Source organism: Gopherus evgoodei, chromosome 5, assembly GCF_007399415.2.
Source record: "Gopherus evgoodei ecotype Sinaloan lineage chromosome 5, rGopEvg1_v1.p, whole genome shotgun sequence".
In the NCBI taxonomy this organism is placed as follows: domain Eukaryota; kingdom Metazoa; phylum Chordata; order Testudines; family Testudinidae; genus Gopherus; species Gopherus evgoodei.
The window spans coordinates 104,219,367-104,238,650 of record NC_044326.1 but is presented as its reverse complement, the minus strand read 5'-3'; the positions used below and the strand labels follow the sequence as shown (position 1 = coordinate 104,238,650).

Here is a 19,284-nt window from a genome sequence, read left to right as displayed (position 1 = left end):
ACCCACCTAAACTAATCTTTTCTTTCTTTTTTTTTATTTACTCATGTGAGTACTCCTACTGAAGTCAGTGGGATTACTCTACGAGTAAGGAATTGCACAAATTAATCCATGAAGGGAGAGAGGAATATTTTGTATAATTGATTTTAATATTGCAAAGATACTTTCTTGCTCAATAAGATCCCGATCCAAAGCCCATTGAAATCAATGGAAAGAGTTACAATGATTGGGTTTTGAATCACACACTCAATGTTTATTCTCAACTTTGATTCTTAACCTTGCAACAAATAATGGAGCTCAATTCTGTTTCTGCTCATTTGTATTCATATTTGAAGATGTAACAGAAAAGCTCTGATGCCTTCAACAAAATAAAGTTAATTATACATAGAAATATGAATTCAGACTAAAAGATGATGTACCTGTTCCATGAGTTACCAAATTAATTCAAGGTGCGTGCGTGCATGTGTGTATATAACTGATGAAACAAACTAAAAAGTGCAAACTAAATTAGATTTTAAAAGTACAGGTTAAAAACTATGTCAGAATCTCAGAGAAATCCCATTTATCAGATAGAACAAGTACAACGTTAAGCAATCAAAACATGAAAAGTAAACTGCAATCACCTCTGTTCAATGTAATTATTACTGTAGCACAAATGATGCAATTTTAAAAAAAATAACAAAATATGGAATCAAGTTCAAGGTTCTCTATCAAGCCATATTCTAAAATAACTCCACAACATAGACAATTATACCTTTTACTAAATACACTGTAATTTTCACTCCATGCTTCTGAAGAAGTGGGTTTTTTACCCACGAAAGCTTATGCCCAAATAAATCTGTTAGTCTTTAAGGAGCCACTGAATTCCTCGTTGTTTTTACTAAACACACTGATTCCTTCAAACTCTTAAAGGTTTATGAAGCGTAATTTGAGAGTATACAAAGAAAACCAGATAGGCCATCAAATAACTGAAAACGTGCCTTTTCTTTGTATAGACTCCTACTTATAAAATAAGTTCAAAACAAAAAAAGAAACAAGTTGTTATACTTTTAAGTCAGACTGGCAGACAGTTCTGAAAATAATGTGACATCTCCATTGCTATAAAACAAAAACAACAACAGAATTGTTGCCAAACAAGCATTTGAAGCTGACAGTTTTCTGTAGAAATCTTATAAAAATGTAAGGGTATTTCAGTTAGTCACAGGTACCCAATTAATTTGTATTTTGTAAAACACTGCCTTTTTCATACCTTTACAAAAATACAACTGTTTCTGAGTGCTAAAAAAAAGACTAGCCAACCTACTTCATGGGGAAAACAAATCGACATAATGGTTACTATTAATTAGCATTTGTATTTGTTCAGTGCTACTTCCAGTTTCCAAAGGAAGTGTGGCAAGCTGACCTGATAAAATGCTACTTCTCAAAGCTGGTTAAAATGTTACCACCCTATTTTTCATGGATAAACAAAGTATCCTTCACTCATATACCATACACCAGTATTCTGTAAAAATATAAAGGTTAACCACACATGCCAATTATCCCCATCCAGCTCTTATTTTCTTAAAGCTATTTAACTTATTTTAGGGGTTTTTTTAAGATAGCACATTTTGATTGCTGTTTTCCAGAGAGATGAATCTGACAGCCTGTCTGCTATGAAGCAGCAGGAGGGGAGGAGAAGGGATCTCGCACAGATGGTAACAGGGAAGCAGGTGACTGACCCCTGAAGCCTTCTTGCTCGCTGCAAGTCAATAATTAATGGGGCTCTCTCTTCTTACCGCTCCATCCCATGCAGAGAGGGGCAGCAGCAAAACTCATTTCAGAACTCATCCATTCCTCTTAAGTGACTTGGGAGGTAAGTAAATCAGCAGCAATAGCAGATGGTGGAAGCAGCTCAGGAACAAGAGTGAATCCGCAGAGATGGTGCGTGCACTCGAAGGACCGAATTACACAACTTACTAACCAGCCCTGCACTCGGTATGTCGCAGGAGCGGCAGACCTCCTGCACTTTGCATCCCCACTGCTTTGTTTATAGGAAAATATTCGAACTGGAAACCCGACTCCACTTCTAAAAATAGTTGCATTTACTCCCTTTCAACAGCAATTCCACCGCTGAGGTGTCAGTGATAATGATGAGCAAATATACCTCGTCTTATCTCCAAACGGCAGCATGACAAGCCAGAGGGGCGTCAGCTCAGACGAGCGCCTCTGATCTCTACACTAAATCTTTGCAATAAATAAATAAATAAAATCCAAGCCACCCTTCAATAATAGTTCATAGGAAAACTTCTTAGCACTGGCGCTGTCCCCGGGCTGCTTCTCGCGGTGGGCAGCGCAGCGCTGCCCTCTGGCGGGGAATATCCCTGCCGAGAACTCCCTGCAGCGTCTAAGTCTCACTGGGAACTTCTCTCCACCGTCTACACCCGGCTGTGCTCCTCCGAGAGACACCCCTAATCAATCCCCTCCCCGGTCGCTTCCCCGCGCTGAGCTCGTCCACGTGGAGACACCACCTCCCAGACACCAGCCAGCACTACCCAGGCCCCCTGAATCCCCACCGCCTTCCTTAACTGCTGCAGCTCCCCCCAGCCCCTTCAGTCCCCACCGCTCCCTCTGTTCATCCTGCAGAACCCCTCCGGCCGCAGATCCCCTCCACGTGTGCAGACTTTGCTCCCCTCCCCAAATGCTGCGCCAGGCACCCCCCCTTCCTCCAGCTACACAGCGCCACTCCCCTTAGCCCCTACTTCCCTCCCCAACTGCAGAAGCATTCCCAGGTCCCGTCCCCATGCTCTCCACTCCTGCCACACTCCCCTAAGTGGGGAGACACCCCCAGCTCGCTCCCCAAACGCAGCGCCGAGACAGCTCACGACCAGCCGTTCCAGGCGCCTGAACCCACTTGGCACTTGCACCCGCTCACCCCCTCTCCCGCCCTGCCTTGCTGTACGCGCCAGACACGCGGCCGCCGCCCGGGACTGAGATGTCAGAACCGGCCCGCTGTGCGGAGCCCGGAGACTTGTGTGGCCCTTAACAAGTGACACAACCCCCAAAAGCGGGGGGGCGGCCTATTTCTGCAGGGGGGGGTGTCCCCGTGGCTACTCGTGCCAAGTGAACGATGAAGGTTTACAGAGCGATCCCTAGACCCAGGTCAGGCCTAGGGTTTCCAGACCCGTCAGTCCCCCTTGCACTGCATGTCAAGTCCCCACTGCCCCGTGGCTCAGAGCCTCGCAGCGCCCGGGGCAGCGTGTAGCGTGGGGGCTCTGAGAGCCACCCAAGCAAACTGCAAACCCTGCACAGGCTGAAAAGCACTTCGGGTGCAGCAACCCCAGCCCCCTCTGCACCCAACACCTATGCGCAGCGCGGCTCTGCTGGGGGCCAGGCCGGGCAGGCAGAGCCCGCTGCGGAGCAAAACCCTGGGAAGCGCCTGCCTGCGAACTTGGGTGGCAGCGGAACAGAGCGGCTGTGTGTTGGTTTCAGTTTTGGCAGCTGTCGGGAGGGGAGCGGCGGAGGGAAGGTGGTTGTAAAAGAGGCAGCGCCGGGGAAATCCGAGGGCTGGGGTGCGGGGAAGGGGGCTCTGCCGCCTCGCCTCGCCCCCCGCTGCTCTTACCTTGTAGCTTTCCTAACAAAGTAAGAGCGGGTAAAGTCCCAGTGATCATCCAGCCAGGCTTCTACCGCTTCCTGCTGCGGCTGGGGGAGGCAGCTGCGCTCCATGGTCCGAGCCGCTCGCTGCCCGCCGCCTCTCGGACTGCCACCGCCACCACCGCCGCGCTCGGCTTGTTGTTGCTGATTTCACCCCCTCCCCTGCGGCCTCTTGTCTAACCAGGGACAGGAGAGCTCACGAGACCCTCCTCCTCCTCTTCCTCCGCGCACAGCCTGGACCCTGGCGCTCAGCCAGCGCCCCACCCAGCCTTCTGCTTCTCTCCTGCTCCCAGGTGTTTGCCCGGGGCAGGCGGCGGGAAGCCAGTCAGCTCCGCCGCGACTCCAGCCCCGGTCCTGTCCCGCAGCGCCGGCGCCCCCAGGAGCTGCTGGCCTCAAAATGTCTCGCTGCGGCTGCTCCTCTACCTCCCCGTGCAGGGGTCGGGGATTGCCCCGCTTCAAACGGGGGCAAAGGCGCGAGGGACCTGGCTTTACAGCAGCACTCTGCTAGGGGAGCGGGAAGCGCCCAGGAGCGAGCCTGCTGTCCGTGGGGCACAACGTCCTCCCAGCTGCAGCCCAAGGCAGTGCCAGGAGAGCCCTTGATTAAGTGACTGAAGGAAAAATATGAGACGTTTGTGTGCCGCATGCTGGAGCTGCTCCTTGTTTGGAAGGTGAAGCCTCGTGGAGCAGATGCCTCAGGAGAAGGCCCTTGAAAGAGAGAAAAGTAAGTTGAAAAAACAGAACCGTGAATCCTGAGTGTGCCTTGAGGGCCTTGGGTTTTCCACAGTATTATTTTTTAAAGAGTCGTATGTTTCATCCCTTGTATAAAAGGTGGCAGATTGAAATCCCTTTCCAAACTATCTCACTGGAACATAGCTCTAGCCATAGGGTTCTAAAGCCCCCATTTTCCATCTTGCCTTCCTAAGGTTAGGTTCTTCGATCCATACGTGGATACCAAAACAGCAGTAGCCTGCCTTTCAAAAGTGCCGCGCACTCACAGCTCCTATTTTCTCTAACTTTAGGTGCACAGGTTTGAAAATTGTGGGCTATGTGCTTAACCCCTAGTATGACCCAAGCACAAGAATCACACAGCCCTCGAATCCCAGATTATCTATCTATCTAGAGAGCCCTCCTAATATTGAAGGTTAGACCTTTGAACAGGGATAAGTAAATGTGAGATTTAGGGGCTTTAAATTTGTGACAAAGACTCAGGAATGAGAAATATTGTACCACAGGAGACTGGAGATTAAGTGCAATTATTAATATGTGTAGTTGTCTGTCCTCAGTTTGAATTTCTGATGGCAACATCTCACATATAACAGCAAGTTTCTGTGGAAAGGGGAAAACAGGAATTTAAAATGAGTAGCCTACTTTGTAATCAAGTAGCATAGAGAGATATTCATATCGGGTGTTTATCATCTCATTGCAGAAGGCCAATACAGTATTTTCAGCCACACATAAACTTGTGATGAAGGCTGGAAGATTGTGAATAGCGCAGATACCCAGGAATGCCTCTGTAGTTCTTGTGTGCTCTTTAGGGGCACTCCACTGCAGTTCCAAACAGGTTGATGCAGACTTTGGGAGTGTGGGCTGAGGTAGTGGTGACTGGCCCTGCTCATAAAATGGCTTTGCAACTATGCAGCCTGAGGGAACAGATTTTCTATCATTCTCAGGTAATGTATGCAGAAAATCCAAATGCTTGGGCTTTGTGAAGGATTCATTAATTTAAACTGTAATTATGATAAAGCTGGGCACACAGAAAAGGAAACAACAAGAACTTCCCTTATTTGTTTTATAGTAGTCTCAGAAGGCATGTCTACGGCTGCAGAAAAAGGGAAGATTCAAGAGGCTATTCGACCTAAACAGAACTCCTTCAAAATTTGGAAATCTGACCCTAGTGAAGCCAATAAATAGGAACAGAAATTACAGCAGGCAATAAGTAGGAGGGAAATTAGAAGGGCCAGAATGGACTGAGCAAATTAATGGTGTAAAATGAACAATAAGTGATTCTTTAAGTACATCAGAAGTGGGAAGCCTGGGACAGAAACAGCAGGTCTGCTGTATTATCATGGGTTAAAGGACGCAATTAAGGAAAATAAAGACATTGATGAAAAGCTAAAAGATAACTTTGCACCAGTCTTCACTACCAGGGATACAAGGAGAAACTTACTCAACACTTGCTCTCTTCTGATAACACTGCTCTACAGCCAAAATGCTTCTGAAATAAATGTAGTCCAATTTTACTAATTCTGGGTCACTGAGAACGAAAATGATGCTTAAAATTGTTGATTGGCTCTAGTTTTCAAGATATGCTATTGGGTCAGTATATACAACCCTTGACTTGGGAATAGCGGAGGGTAAGTGAGTTATAAAGGGAAGGGATCTCAATTTAAACCAGAAATGACTAAAATACATCTTTGACTGGATCTATGAATAAATCCATGACTAGGTTTGGACAGTACTTGCTTTTTAGGCAAAACAATGAATGATGCAATCTGAAGCTGGTATTGCGTCATACATGATATGAATTGCATCACGTTATTCCTAGAAGTCATAGATGATGCAATCATAATGAAGCTTACATCACTCTGCTGAACAAATTGCCCTATATCAGCTCTAGAAATCATACAGTGTGGTGCTCTCTTATTTGTCAGTGTTTGATTTTCCAAAGGGACACATTTCTGTTTAGCCAAAGTGAGCAGAGATGCCTTGTATTTGTGTGAACAGTGCAGATAACTTCTGCTATGTTTGTGGTGAAGTGACTTTTGCATCACAAAAGTGCAGTATAACCACTATGGTTAAGAAAGCCTATCACCTTTATTTTGGCTGCAAAATTGGAGATCAGGACAAGAGGTGGGCCCCACACATATGCTGCAACACGTGTGCAACAAATCTTCGCCAGTGGTTGAACAGGAAAAGAAAATCTATGCCTTTTGCAGTGCCAATGATTTGGAGAGAGCCAACAGATCATACCAACAATTTTTACTTCTGCATGGTGCCTCCAGTTGGGAAAGGTGTATCAAAGAAGAAAAAGCGGACTCTGCATTATCCAAACATTCCATCAGCTATACGTCCAGTACCCCACGGAGAAGGACTGCCGGTTCCTGATGCACCAGAATCATTCTCACTTGAGTCAGACGAGGAAGAGGAAGAGGATGAAACTTCTGGTCCTGAACCATCAATGTCACAGGACCCACATTTTCTCCCATCCTCCACCTCTGAACCACACCTCATAACACAAGGTGAACTGAATGACCTTGTCAGGGATTTGGAACTACCCCAAGAGTAAGGCAGAGCTGTTGGGCTCCAGACTACAGCAGTGGAATCTCCTGGCAGGCTCTCAGAGCAAATGGAGCCCATCAATGCTTGCAGACTATTGCTGGACAGTGCCAAGAGATGCTCCATTTAATGAATACAAGAGACAAGCCAAGAAGCGCCGAGTAGACACTGAATAGGACTAAACTATTTATATAATAGTTTTTTGCCTTTTGTTTCATAATCAATTTTATTTATATAACCCTTTTGCTGATTTTTAAAGTGTTACATAAACAGGACAGGTGAAATATTATCGTGTAAAGCAACCATAAACACATGAAAAGACCTAGGTTTACAATTTATGATTAAAACTCTACTATCTACACAATATACATAGACATAAAATGTAAAAACTTAAATATCTTAGAAACAGTAGCCAATCAGTTGTTTTAATTGTCATATTTGAATTCAGCACATCAAAATACATAATAAATATCACATTTTATCTCTGAAGCAGACGACTTCTCAAAAATTGTAGACCAGTGTAATAAAGATGAAGTACTCTCAGAGATTCAGGTGCTGATGGAAGAGGCGCTGAAACAAATAACTAATTTAAAAGCAATAAGTTACCAGGTCCATCTGTCATATTCCCAAGAGTTCTGAAGGTGCTAAAGTATGAAGTTGCTGAGTGTTGCTAACAAAAATATGTAATCTTATTAAAAACAGCCACTGGTCCAGAGGATTGGAAGGAATCAAATAAGAGGGGACATCAGAAAAAGAATAAAATAATGAACAGTATGAAAAACATAGGTCAGGAATTTCTGTGCTGCCTGTCTCATAACACAAGAACAATTAAAAGGTAGCAAATTAAAAACTGACAAAAGGAAATACTTTTTCACGCAACTCACTGTGTGAAATTCTGTGGAATTCATTGCCGAAGGAAATAATTGAGCCCAAAACTTAATGTGATTCAAAAGGGGATTAGACAGTTATACAGGTAACAAGTATATCCAAAGCTGTCATAGTAAATGCTAACACATTTTGGAAAGAATCTAATGCTTCAAAGTTTAAGCCAATCTCTAACTATTAGACCAGGAGGAGACCTAATGTGGGGGCAGGTTGTCTCACATCTGTCTGCTGTGAGGTTCTCACACTTGCTTGAGAAGCATCTGGCAATGACTACTGCCAGAGACTGGACACTAGACTAGTTTGACATTGGGTCTGGAACCGTGTGGAAATTCCTGTGTTCCCTCGATGTCTGCACATATGTTTCCAGTCTGTCATCTGATAAGAAATATGAGCATTCACTTATATTTAAGTTGTTTAAATATTTTGGATTATTTCACAAAACAAACTGAAAAATATATGAAAATACTGATATTCTTTTATCTTCTCTATATTTTTCCTTCAATTTTCTTCCCACTGTACAAATAATGATTTTTTTAAAATTCTTTTTCACAAATTTTGCTGATTTTAAAATCTAGGGGAAATTTCGCTCTGAAGGCTACTACAGTCTCAGGTCTTCACAGTGACCTTTTTTTTTTTTCTGGATGAGCCAAATCCAGGGTGATATTTCAGCACGTATATGATAACATGATTGTGGTGTGTTTGTATTAGCTGGTTTGCTTTATTTGGGTGGACTATCAAGTTAGTACTACAAAGGAAATATAATGCCATTGTAAATAATGATAGACAACACGCAAACACGTATGGAGACTGTCACAGGTTTCCTATGGATGTTTCACTCTCTAATATGAAATATTCCTTACAATCTGCCTCTAAATAAAAGGCCTCTCAGTGTGTTGTGTATCTCAGTTGCAACACATGCTATCCCACATCTCAGATTATTATTGGTAGAAGTAGCACTGATAGGAATAACATTTGTATTTTAGTAGCTCCCCACAAAGGCCCCGGTTGAGATTGAGTCCCCATTGTTCTGGGCACTATGGAAATGTAGAGCTGAAGCATGGCCCAGCTTGCACAGACACACAGGAGCAATGGGGTATAAACTGGAATGATCAGAGTACCCGCACCAGGTAGGAGAGCATACATTGCATTTTCCCACACACAAGGAAAGGGGAAATCCAGGAGGCAGATTCTGGTTCCGGCTTGTCACAATACCATGATTTAGCCCATAGATAAGAGACAATGTAGCTAGTATAGGAGATTATCTTCCTGCATTCACAGTGGTAAGACATTAGTGGCTGAGTACAAACAGAAGTTAGAATACCCTTTTCCACAACAAGTATAAATGGAACTGCTAGGGGGTACGGAAGGAGATTGTCACTGTATATTTTCATGAATATACTATTTGTACTATCCTGAACATGCTATTTTCATTTTTAAGATGACAAGTGGTTATAAGAGCCAAACACAACAAAGATGTAAAGGCTAAAAGTGGAAAAAGCCTTCCAATACTCTGGCTTGCAAAGCATACAGGAAAGAACTCTGCCTCTCAGCTCACACCAAGGCTTTTCAGTTTGTTCCCAGAGCTCAGATGACAGCACTAATAGCTGTGAGCTTGGAAAGGATTCTGAGTAATGATCTATGAATAAGTAAACCCTATTCAAGTTCAAAAGCTACTTCTGGCAAAGCGGGACATTTGTGTGTTCAGTTTCACAGTTTCAGGGTAATTGCACCTATATTCCCCCTTCATGGTCTACTCCAGGAGTACCTCAGTCAGGTACTCCTGGAATAGACCATGTCCCACTCCCTTCTGACCAGGGTTTTAAAGACTGCAAAGCTCCCTGCCTTATACTGACCAGCAAACCAGCCTGCCTAATGGCCAGTGCCTGTGCGTTGCCTTCTCTCCAAGGGGTATGAAGTGTGTATTGCCAGCTGTTACAAGTTACTATGCAGTTCTCTCTAAGCAGCACATTTATGTGTAAGGTAAAAGTATTACAGAGAAAACACAATAAAAATAAACAGATTTAAACACACACTAACATACCAGGAGTCACCCACCTATCAGTCTTTTGCAGTCCTAGTAGGCCAAAGTCTTTCTGATCCTTCCACAATGGTTGGGAGGGTCTCCCCTTGGACAGAAGGGCCTGTCTGTTTGCTGGACCAGGAAGAATGTCATGAGTCAGTTCAAGATTATCTTTTTATACCACAAGCCCTTTCTTTGTTTCTTAGTCTCTGGGAAATTCCTCCTGAACCAGTCTATGCAAACCACCCAAGGGAATGAAACATCTCTGGAATTGTTTACAATCTTTGAGGTGATCACCCTCTACTGTTTTATCTCCTAGAGGAGCTGTGGTAATCATACTCCATGGAGTAGAACACAATCATACATAAACTATTCATAAATGTAATACTATGGTCCCCAAAGGGTATTACGTGGGGGTTGCAATATCTGTCACATTCAGTATAAGAGCCAGCATGTAGAAAAGTGCTAATGCTTGATTTCTGGAGCCGTAGTAGGGTTTGGGAGTGCTTTGAGATGTACTGAATTCTTGCTTTGTATGCTTTTCAAATAACACAAAGCAAGGAGACAATTAGAAGATAAGAATATGATTTTGCCTAGTCTGACATATATAAATTAGAGAGTGTGATAACTCATCTTTGTCAGTAACAACAAATAGAAAAGTATATAGTTTAGAGATTGATCTATTCATGTACTATGTTATGCATAAATAGAGTCTATGTTTATTCATTCTCATTTGAAATAATAAGTCATTCCTACATGTTTCCCCATAAAAGGGAATAAACATTTTCTTCTGGGTATTTTAGTCTTTCACTTTAGCTGCAGAAATGGCAAGTCATCCAGTGACCTCACTTTCTGAAAATCTGCTTCTCAAAAACTGTGATTGCCACCTGAAATGTAGCACAGGCAGCGATAGGTGTTTAAAGGGTACACTGTCAGCAAACTTAGTTCTCAGTGGGTACGTCTACACTACGGGATTATTCCAATTTTACATAAACCAGTTTTGTAAAACAGATTATATAAAGTCGAGTGCATGCGGCCACACTAAGCACATTAATTCGGTGGTGTGCGTCCATGTACTGAGGCTAGTGTCAGTTTCTGGAGCGTTGTACTGTGGGTAGCTATCCCGTAGCTATCCCCCACCCATTGGAATTCTGGGTTGAGATCCCAATGCATGATGGTGCAAAAATAGTGTCGCGGGTGATTCTGGGTAAATGTCGTCACTCATTCCTTCCTCCGTGAAAGCAACGGCAGACAATCATTTTGCGCCCTTTTTCCCTGGATTGCCTTGGCAGACGCCATAGCATGGCAACTATGGAGCCCGTTTTGCCTTTTGTCACTGTCACCATATGTGTACTGGATGCCGCTGACAGAGGCGGTACTGCAGCGCTACACAGCAGCATTCATTTGCCTTTGCAAGATAGCAGAGACTGTTATCAGTTGTTCTGTACTGTCTGCCATGCCATTGTAAATTGGCGATGAGATGACGGTTATCAGTCATTCTGTACCGTCTGCTGCTGTCATGGGTGCTCCTGGCTGAGGTTGGCCGGGGGTGCAAAGACAAAAATGGAAATGATCCCCCGGGTCATTCCCTCCTTTATGGTTTATCTAAAAATAGAGTCAGTCCTGCCTAGAATATGGGGCAGGTGTGCTAGAGAACCAGTGTACTAGAGAGCACAGCCGCTCCGTGTCAGATCCCGCAGAAATGATGAGCTGCATGCCATTCTAGGGGATGCCCCTGCAACAACCCCACCCGTTGCTTCCCTGCTCCCCCAACCCTCCTGGGCTACCATTGCAGTACCCCCCCCATTTGTGTGAAGAAGTAATAAAGAATGCAGGAATAAGCAACACTGACTTTTTAGTGAGAGAAAATGAGGGGGAGGCAGCCTCCAGCTGCTATGATAGTCCAGGCAGGACATTAAGTGGTGCGGGGGAGAGGAACCCAGCATCCCGCTGCTATGATAGTCCAGGCAGTACAGAATCTTTTCTTTAGACATGAAAGGAGGGGGCTGATGGAGCTCAGCCCCCAATTGCTATGATGAAGACAGTTACCAGCTCTTCTGTACCATCTACTGGGAATGACCATGAGTCATTCCTATTTTTACCCAGGCACCCCCGGCCGACCTTACCTGAGGCCAGCCGGGAGCACTCACAGGCTGATGATGACTCATAGACTCTAGGACTGGAAGGGACCTCGAGAGGTCATCGAGTCCAGTCCCCTGCCCTCATGGCAGGACCAAATACTGTCTAGACCATCCCCGATAGACATTTATCTAACCTACTCTTAAATATCTCCAGCGATGGAGATTCCACAACTTCCCTAGGCAATCTATTCCAGTGTTTGACTACCCTGACAGTTAGGAACTTTTTTCTAATGTCCAGCCTAAATCTCCCTTGCTGCAGTTTAAGCCCATTGCTTCTTGTTCTATCATTGGAGGCTAAGGTGAACAAGTTTTCTCCCTCCTCCTGATGACACCCTTTTAGATACCTGAAAACTGCTATCATGTCCCCTCTCAGTCTTCTCTTTTCCAAACTAAACAAACCCAATTCCTTCAGCCTTCCTTCATAGGTCATGTTCTCAAGACCTTTAATCATTCTTGTTGCTCTTCTCTGGACCCTCTCCAATTTCTCCACATCTTTCTTGAAATGCGGTGCCCAGAACTGGACACAATACTCCAGTTGAGGCCTAACCAGCGCAGAGTAAAGCGGAAGAATGACTTCTCGTGTCTTGTTTACAACACACCTGTTAATGCATCCCAGAATCATGTTTGCTTTTTTTGCAACAGTATCACACTGTTCACTCATATTAAGCTTGTGGTCCACTATGACCCCTAGATCTCTTTCTGCCATACTCCTTCCTAGACAGTCTCTTCCCATTCTGTATGTGTGAAACTGATTGTTCCTTCCTAAGTGGAGCACTTTGCATTTATCTTTATTGAACTTCATCCTGTTTACCTCAGACCATTTCTCCAATTTGTCCAGATCATTTTGAATTTTGACCCTGTCCTCCAGAGCAGTTGCAATCCCTCCCAGTTTGGTATCGTCCACAAACTTAATAAGCGTACTTTCTATGCCAACATCTAAATTGTTGATGAAGATATTGAACAGAACCGGTCCCAAAACAGACCCCTGCGGAACCCCACTTGTTATACCTTTCCAGCAGGATTGGGAGCCATTAACAACTACTCTCTGAGTACGGTTATCCAGCCAGTTATGCACTCACCTTATAGTAGCCCCATCTAAATTGTACTTTCCTAGCTTATCTATAAGAATATCATGCGAAACTGTATCAAATGCCTTACTAAAGTCTAGGTATATCACATCCACCGCTTCTCCCTTATCCACAAGGCTCGTTATCTTATCAAAGAACGCTATCAGATTAGTTTGACATGATTTGTTCTTTACAAATCCATGCTGGCTATTCCCTATCACTTTACCACCTTCCAAGTATTTGCAGATGATTTCTTTGATTACCTGCTCCATTATCTTCCCTGGCACAGAAGTTATGACGATGAATAGCAGTCATATTGTACCGTCTGCCACCAAGGAGGGGAGGGGAGAGGGTGCTGCTGTTCATTGCCCCAGCACCGTGTCTACCAGCAGCATGCAGTAGACATAGGGTGACATTTGAAAAAAGTCAAGAAACGATTTTCTTCCCTTTTCTTTCACGGAGGGGAGAGGGGGGTAAATTGATGAGCTATACCTTTACCACCCCAGACAATGTGTTTGACCCTACAGGCATTTGGAGCTCAGCCAATAATGCAAATGCTTTTCGGAGACTGCGGGGACTGTGGGATAGCTGGAGTCCTCAATCCCCCCTCCCTACCTCCATGAGTGTCCGTTTGATTCTTTGGCTTTCCGTTACACTTGTCACGCAGCACTATGCTGAGTCCCTGCTGTGGCCTCTGTCTGGAGATTTTTTCAAATGCTTTAGCATTTTGTCTTCTGGAATGGAGCTCTGATAGAACAGATTTGCCTCCCCATACAGCGATCAGACCCACTATCTTCTGTACGGTCTATGCTGGAGCTCTTTTTGGATTTGGGACTGCATCGCCACCCATGCTGATCAGAGCTCCACGCTGGGCAAACAGGAAATGAAATTCAAAAGTTCACGGGGCTTTTCCTGTCTACCTGGCCAGTACATCCGAGTTCAGATTGCTGTCCAGAGTGGTCACAATGGTGCACTGTGGGATACCACCCAGAGGCCAGTACCATCGATTTGCGGCCACACTAATCCGATATGGTAATACCGATTTCAGCGCTACTCCTCTCGTCGGGGAGGAGTACAGAAACCAGTTTAAAGAGCCCTTTATATCGATATAAAGGGCCTTGTCGTGTGGACGGGTGCAGTGTTAAATCGGGTTAACGCTGCTAAAATCGGTATAAATGCGTAGTGTAGACCAGGCCGGTGTGTAGTGCCTGCAGGATTCTTTTCCCATTGCAGAAAATTGCCATCTATAATCCTTGTACTGAGGTGATCTGTACACTTGTCAATGTCACTGCCAAAATGAAATTCTGCTTCCATCTACAGTACAGCATGCAGTCATTTATCAACATTTAAACAGTGTTATTGTCTGATTTTTGGCACATAAAGACCTGCTGCTAAAACACTCTGCTGCCCCTTTTCACCATTCTCCGTTACTGATAATTGCTCTTCACACTGAGCCATGTCCTCAACCCTAGATATGCCCACTTTGCATTGCTCCACTGGTGCATTACAGATGTAAAACTGCTTTAATCATGAAGAGCAGGGAATGCTGCTCATCTGTATAAAGCCAATGTAGTCCACTTTATGTCACTCATGATCTCCCTATCCACTTCGAGGGTGTTCCCGAGCAAGGAGGGACATGTGAGGGGCACAAGAGGAGAGAGCTGGAACACAATGCATTCTGACAGTCATGGGTGTTGGAACTCTAAGGGATTCTTCCAGTGCTGTAAGTCAGAGCAACTGTATGGCTGCTACAACTTGTCTCACTACATCCTCACTACAGTCTCACCACATCCACACAACTGGAAAATATTAGAGCAGAACTAAGTCATATTAAATTAATTCTCTTAAAAATCAGGCAAGAATTAAAAACTCAAAAACGTCCTTAAGTTTTTGAGAATCTAAACTGTTCAGGCTTCATTTTTTGTGTGCTATTTTATATTTGGTGCATCAGTCAAGTTGCTTGGACGTAGACCCACAGTCCTTGAATTTTGCAAGGAGTTTGTCTTAAATGAAGGATTTTTATTTTACTAACCTAAAAACTTTTTTAATGTGTATGATGAAGATTTTATTTCTAACCCAATTTCAAATGTGTAAAGGAGATACAGCTAGAAACATGTAAAACACTTAAGAGTTTGTTTTGAGATGCACAAAATATTCAGCCTAGTGTACCAGAAAACATGAAAGTAGCTACCTACTGTTGAAATCCTTTATTATATATGTGTTTCTTACTCACACATATACAAATGAAAGAAACAGAATATCAATGCTATGAGAGAAAAGAGACTGCTTTAGAGATTTGTCATTATTTGTGTGTTTCTGTTTATAAAGTCATAAACAGAGTTGTTTTACAGAAGTAAATCCATTTCATTGAAGCAATGGTGTTACTGGACTCCATCCACAGATGCACTGGAGCAGTTTGGCAGGGCTGGGAGTTGGGGGCAAGGTAGATTTTCACCACCTTCCTGCCATCCCTGATCCTGAGGCTAGCCAGTGATTGGTTTGCTTTGGCTCCTAGCACAACTTACAGTAACCTTAGGGCTGTTCCAAACTACCAGAGGGACTGGAATGAAATGGGTGCAGCAAGTTGTGCTGGCTCTACACTAGCAGGAGGTTTTCCACACACTGGGGTAATTCCTAGCTGGCTATTGATGCAAGCTTTCCAGACCCTTTGCATTTCTTGAGTGATAAAAGCAGCCAGAATCTGATTCCTTGCAATTAAAGAACATGTTTTTAATTTTATAATCTCATGAGAATTTCTTGCAAGTTTATTTCTCCAACCCCTTCCTAATAATGACTGGAAATGCTTCCCAAATAAACACAACTTCACAGAGCTGCTACCATGCTACCTACACTGCTTTCTCCTTTGGAATAACATTGCATATATCTTACAGGAAGCCATGCAAAGTAGTGGCTTCCTCCTATTTTGATTTGAACAAGATACAGTAATTTGCCTCCATCAAAGCAGCAGCCAACATTTTTCTCACCCTCAGGAAATTAGCAGCTTCTCAAATTGTTTGTAATATACAGATTATCAACTGGATCATAATTGCCTCTCCTATTTCACTGTCTGGAAAGAATAACTTAGACCAGCGGTTCACAAAGCCTGAGCCCCACTCTCTGGGGCCGAAGCCTGAGGGCTTCAGTCTTGGGCAGTGGGGCTCATACTACAGGTCCCCTGCCTGGGGATGAAGCCCCTGTGCTTCAGCTCCCCCCTCCACCCCCTCTGGGCAGTGAGGCTTTGGCTTTGACACCCCCCCCAAGGGGGTCGTGCAGCAGTTTTTGTTGTCAGAAGGGAGTCACTGTTCAATGAAGTGTGAGAACCCTTGGCTTAGACTTTGGGCACAAAGTTTAATTCATTAGGTGATGGCTACTGTTTAGTTTTTATCCCTGGGTATGGCTACACTTACAGTTGTACAGCGCTAGGAGTTACAGCTGTCTACATACAGCTGTGTAGGGAAAGCGCTGCAGTGTGGCCACATTTGCAGCATTTGCAGCGCTGTTGGGAGTGGTGCATTGTGGGCAGCTATCCCAGCTTTCAAGTGGCTGCAACGTACTTTTCAAAACGGGGGTGGGGTGGAGTGTGACAGGGAGCATGGGGGAGACAGAGAGAGTGGATTTTTGGAGCTGACACTGTTCTCAGCTCCCTGCCTTGCAAGTTCTAAGGACTGTGCCTACCTTCAATCATTTTAAAAGTTCTAACTCCCTTCCCCCACTCCTCTCGCATTCACTAAATGCAAATTATGTACTGCTAAATACCCGTCAGACCAGATCAGCAACTGCTGAACATGGACTTCCCTCTCCCCCCCTGCCGTGTGAGAGTGCTGTTTCTCTCTTCAAGCAAACAGCTGTGAACATTCCAAAGTAATTCCCCAGCCTGCCTCCGCTCGCTCAGCAAACAGGAGCTGTGTTTGTTTTTTAAATAAGCAGTTTGGCTGAACTCCGAGCTCTCCCTTTCTTTCGGTTTGTTGTGGACAGGAATTCTGGGATACCTCCTTATACCCCGGAGGTCAATAAAAGCGCTGGTGGGCGTCCACACTTGCTGACCAGTGCTGGATCACCAGCGCTGGAATTGCTACACCCGAGGCTCGACCGGGTGTACAGCCAGCGCTGCAACCAGGGAGTTGCAGCGCTGGCCGTGCTTTGCAAGTGTGGCCACATCCTAAGTTGCAGCGCTGTAACCCCCTCACCAGCGCTGCAACTCTCTAGTGTAGCCAAGCCCTCAGGAAAAATATTTTGTCCCATGGGAGCTGAAGATCTTGCTGGGTTGTTTAAAGCAAGATTGTAAATTCACTGGGGGCAGGGAACAGTTCTAATCCTCTGATCTTTGTAAACTCATGAAGGATGAAGCTAGTAAAGGAATTTCACCAATATTTCCGCTGGTCCAGCGGCTTTGGCGGCAATTTGGCGGCAGGTATGCTGAAGGCGCAGGACTGGCAGACCTCCCGCAGGTAGGAGCGGCTCTAGCTTTTTTGCCGCCTCAAGCATGACAGGCAGGCTGCTTTCGGTGGCATGCTTGCGGGAGGTCCCTGGTCCCGCAGCTTCGGCATACCTGCCACCGAATTGCTGCCGAATCCGGCAGGGCGCGCCCCATGGCTTGCTGCCCCACGCATGCGCTTGGAGCACTGGTGCCTGGAATCACTGCTACCCACAGGTGCGCCACTGAAGGCTGCCTGACTGCCATGCTTGGGGCAGCAAAATACATAGAGCCGCCCCTGTATGCCAGAACCAGTGAGGTCTGTTGGGTGTTGTGGAGAGGTACAGGGGAAGGACTTCCTCTTCCCACTGCCTTTGAAGGTAAGCAGCTCCTTACAGAGGTGCCACGAGGCAGCAGACGCTGCACTCCCCAGTGAGATTCTGGCCAGCCCGAAGCTGGCACTTGATATATATGGCTCCTTGCATCAAATTCACACAGAAGCTTAGCATATGCGATAACAATAATATGTGGGTTTTTCTCTGAAACTTTTGTAATTACCTGATTTGCCTTGTATAATTGATTTGAAGTCATTTAATGCAGATATAACAAGGCTGTCAAACTGGTGATCAGAAATCACTCAGGAGTGCACCAGCCAATGCAATGTCAACCTTTTCTCAGCTTCTTTTTTTGCTGTGCAGATGCATGCTCAGCTCCATGCAATTCCCATCATTCACATGGCTCCAAGTGTGGGAGAATTCTTAATTCACATAATCAAGATGAGATCTGGCATGTTGCTGACCCCTTGAAGCACTTGTTAGGATTTATTTTTTTAAAAAGGCTTGACATTATGTCTGGAATAGCCCCTGACTTTGTGTCAACACTGTCATAGATTCAGTCCTTTACTCTGGGAATCCAACAAGGACTTATGCCCTCCACACAATTGTCACCTTCGACATTAATGAACCAATGCAATGAGGCAAATAACCCAGCCATTCCACTGTATGGTGCACAGGAGTTCTGGCAAGAGAGACTGTTCTTTATCTCCTGGTCCTAGTCATTCTGATGTGGGTCAGAGATACAGAAGGTTAATATCTCTGTCGAAAGACTATAGTCAGTATGCACTGACTCCATTGGGTACTGTTGCAATTTAGATCATGTTGAATATGGAATCAGGATTGCCTGGATATAAATAAGGGGTGAAATACCGAGTCCCTTGAAATCAATGGAAGAACTTGCATGGACTCAATGAGGTGGAATTTCACTCAAAATGTGTGTCTGGAGGAATGGGGACATGGACTGCACACTCCTAGTTGTCACCTACCACCCCACTCTGGAATCCATATGGGGCATCAAACAATTAAAACCCATATTGATGAGGACCAATCCTGAAAGAAATCTTTCCTGAACCCCACTTCTGGCCTTCAAACAACCCGCAACCTCATCAAGATCATCATCAAAAGCAAGCTCCCCCCCAGACCAGAACACACCAACTCAAAGTGACACCAGACCCTTCCATAACAGATGCAAAACATGCAGACATATCTCTACTGCTACCATGATCAGTACTCTTTATCACACATCTTTCAAGATCCATGGGTGGTACAAATGCCTGTCACAACATGTAGTATATATCATCCGGTGCATTATATGTCCTGGTAACAACTGTGTGGGTGAAATGAGACAATCACTATGTTCCCGAATGAACTCTCACAGAAAAATGATAAAAGGCAAAATCACCGTATCACCCATGGATGAATGCTTCTAACAAAATTATCTCACCATATTTGACCAGTCAGTTCTCATCCTCAAAGGAAACCTAAACAATGCTTTCAAAAGACTAGCCCGGGAGCTTAA

General features: G+C 44.7%; 1 protein-coding gene across 1 annotated transcript in view; it reads right to left on the bottom strand.

Annotated features, from left to right (window-relative positions):
- The window catches only part of PDE5A (phosphodiesterase 5A), a 102,337-nt gene extending 98,528 nt beyond the window's left edge, over window positions 1-3,809 (bottom strand). The window contains 1 exon segment of the mRNA XM_030564293.1: window positions 3,596-3,809. Coding sequence (XP_030420153.1) covers window positions 3,596-3,699 — 104 coding nt within the window. The 5' untranslated portion in view covers window positions 3,700-3,809.
- Window positions 3,810-19,284: the final 15,475 nt, after the last annotated feature.